Here is a 2,052-nt window from a genome sequence, read left to right on the forward strand (position 1 = left end):
TTTTTTTTTTATTCTTTACATGCGCATATGTTTACATATCGATAGACGTATTTACATTGATAACTATTTCTTTAATCGATTTCCAATGTTTTCAAACTCTGGCAAATTTTATCCGGCTCTCGGTTGGTTTCTGTTATTGTTGCAGCTTTTAGTTTCTTGCTTTTGTCGATCTTCCACGCATCGGGGTTCATCAAGTAATCTCTGAAAAGTGTTTCTTCATTCTAACAACTGAAATTTAGTGCCCAATCATACATTTCGAACTCAAGTGGTCTTTGTATCAAAGATTGTGAGGAGGCTGGCAAACCGAAGCTTCGTAATGTGTCGAATTAATTTCATACCATATGGGGTACCTGAAGCTATGGCAATTGCAAGCAGTTTTCACTACACTCGAATATGTGACTGAGCTTCGAAATACATGATGTGGCCATACATTTTCCCTTGACAATTACCTTTTCTCTATCAGCAATTTAACCCATTTTTCTTTCAAGTCAGCCATTTTTCCCGCTGCTCCGCCATATTCCTCCGGTAGCATTTCACGCGGGAAGTAATTGTACGGTGTATCGGCATTGGGTAGATGGAAATTGATCTTTGCGGGGAAAAGGCATTTTTTAATTCAAACATTATTTAGCAAGCGCGCTACAACCTCTCCCCGGCCACTTACCAATTTAAAAACCTCACTTTTAATGAACGGCTTCACCACAGTCAGCACCTTATCCAGATAGGAGGGGCAGTTGAGCACGTGTATGGCCTTCAAGCGCACCGGATGTGCCTCTTGCACGAACTTCATATAAACGCGAAGCGAACTGAAGACCGTGCGCGCCACATGCCGTAAGCTGTAGCCAGCCATGTCGAAAATGGGTACCTCACCGTCGCACATGCCCGCCTCATCGGGTACGACAAAGCGCAGATCCGCCATCATGAAGAACACTTTGATACTGGCCGTAAAATTGAACTAAAATTCAAATATTTAATACGATTTTTTGGAATATTTGCTATTCATATATTTCATAGTAATTGCAACGATAAAAACAACAAGTATCACACCTTATCGGCCTCATAGTCGGTTAGGCGGTAGAAGAGCAGCTTATTTTTGTCCGGTGTCAACCCAGGCAACGGCACTAAATCGCTGAAAATCGTAGTTTTTATAAGAAAAATAAAAGTCGTAATATTTAAGCCGTTATGCATAAAATTGTCAAAACTCATATCCAAGTTTATTAAAAAATAAATCCGTTGCACAAAGATTTTTCGCAACAACTGGTTTGGCCACCTTAACATCGTCGACCGACCACTGAAGGTGCAAAACTATCGATGGAACTATCGATAGTATCGATGTTTTTTTTATTTTTCGCTACCATCGATTGTTGTTTGGTCCTATCGATCGTCCGACAGACATGTTTATTTATTCTTTTATTTTCGTTTCTCATAAACATCCAAGTTGAACTAAAAATTTGGTTGCTACTTTTTTAAGAGAGTAATGAAAAATTTCGAAAAGTACGGAAAACCTTGCATCTTTATATCGCTTACTCCAGTAAAAAAACTGATACAACTTAACTTATAGGAAAACTTTAATATTATCTACTCACCACTATTTACTATTTAATAGAAGGTAAATAAAAACCATTACTTTTCAGATAAAAAGAAATGACTTCGTGTTCGAAATTTTCAATCTACATCCTGAATGCCTTATATATGACTTAGGATATCTAAAACCACGAATATAAAATTTTAGGACGCCCATTTTTTCAATTTCAATTAATTTCAAATTTTCAATAACTTTACTTCTAACTTAACAAATAAACAATTAAAAAAATGTGTCCAGTAGTTTACAAGGGTGTCCAAACGTCTTTCCGAATATATTTTTAAGCAAATCATCATACTAAAATTGAGCGAAAACAATATAAATACGCTTCTAATCGACGATATATCGATAGTTTTGACAATAATATCGAATGCTATTGATAGATTCTGACTATCGATAGTTTTGCACCTCTACCGTTCACCGCTATTACGCTACTCACGCTACTTGCAACAGCTGCTGTGACTCTTGATCGG

General features: G+C 37.0%; 1 protein-coding gene across 1 annotated transcript; it reads right to left on the reverse strand.

The window, feature by feature from the left end:
- On the reverse strand, positions 1 to 2,029 carry LOC108355824 (alpha-tocopherol transfer protein-like). Its single transcript, XM_017606958.1, has 5 exons — positions 2,019 to 2,029; positions 1,045 to 1,126; positions 662 to 952; positions 450 to 586; positions 1 to 201 (listed from the first exon to the last, which is right to left on the reverse strand). Exons 3-5 carry the CDS (start codon positions 917 to 919, stop codon positions 72 to 74), a joined length of 525 nt encoding a protein of 174 aa, XP_017462447.1. The 5' UTR covers positions 920 to 952; positions 1,045 to 1,126; positions 2,019 to 2,029; the 3' UTR covers positions 1 to 71.
- Positions 2,030 to 2,052: the final 23 nt, after the last annotated feature.

Source organism: Rhagoletis zephyria, unplaced genomic scaffold (assembly GCF_001687245.7).
Source record: "Rhagoletis zephyria isolate East Lansing unplaced genomic scaffold, Rhagoletis_zephyria_1.1 Rzeph_scaffold_50588, whole genome shotgun sequence".
Classification (NCBI taxonomy): Eukaryota; Metazoa; Arthropoda; class Insecta; order Diptera; family Tephritidae; genus Rhagoletis; species Rhagoletis zephyria.

Bases quoted from the DNA above. Each gene is read 5' to 3' on its own strand.
- LOC108355824 (XM_017606958.1), bottom strand. From the start codon at position 919: ATGATGGCGGATCTGCGCTTTGTCGTACCCGATGAGGCGGGCATGTGC. The intron at 587-661 runs GTAAGTGGCCGG...TTCCCCGCAAAG, and splicing joins AAAGTGAGGTTTTTAAATTG to ATCAATTTCCATCTACCCAA. The intron at 202-449 runs GTAATTGTCAAG...AACACTTTTCAG, and splicing joins AAATTGCTGATAGAGAAAAG to AGATTACTTGATGAACCCCG.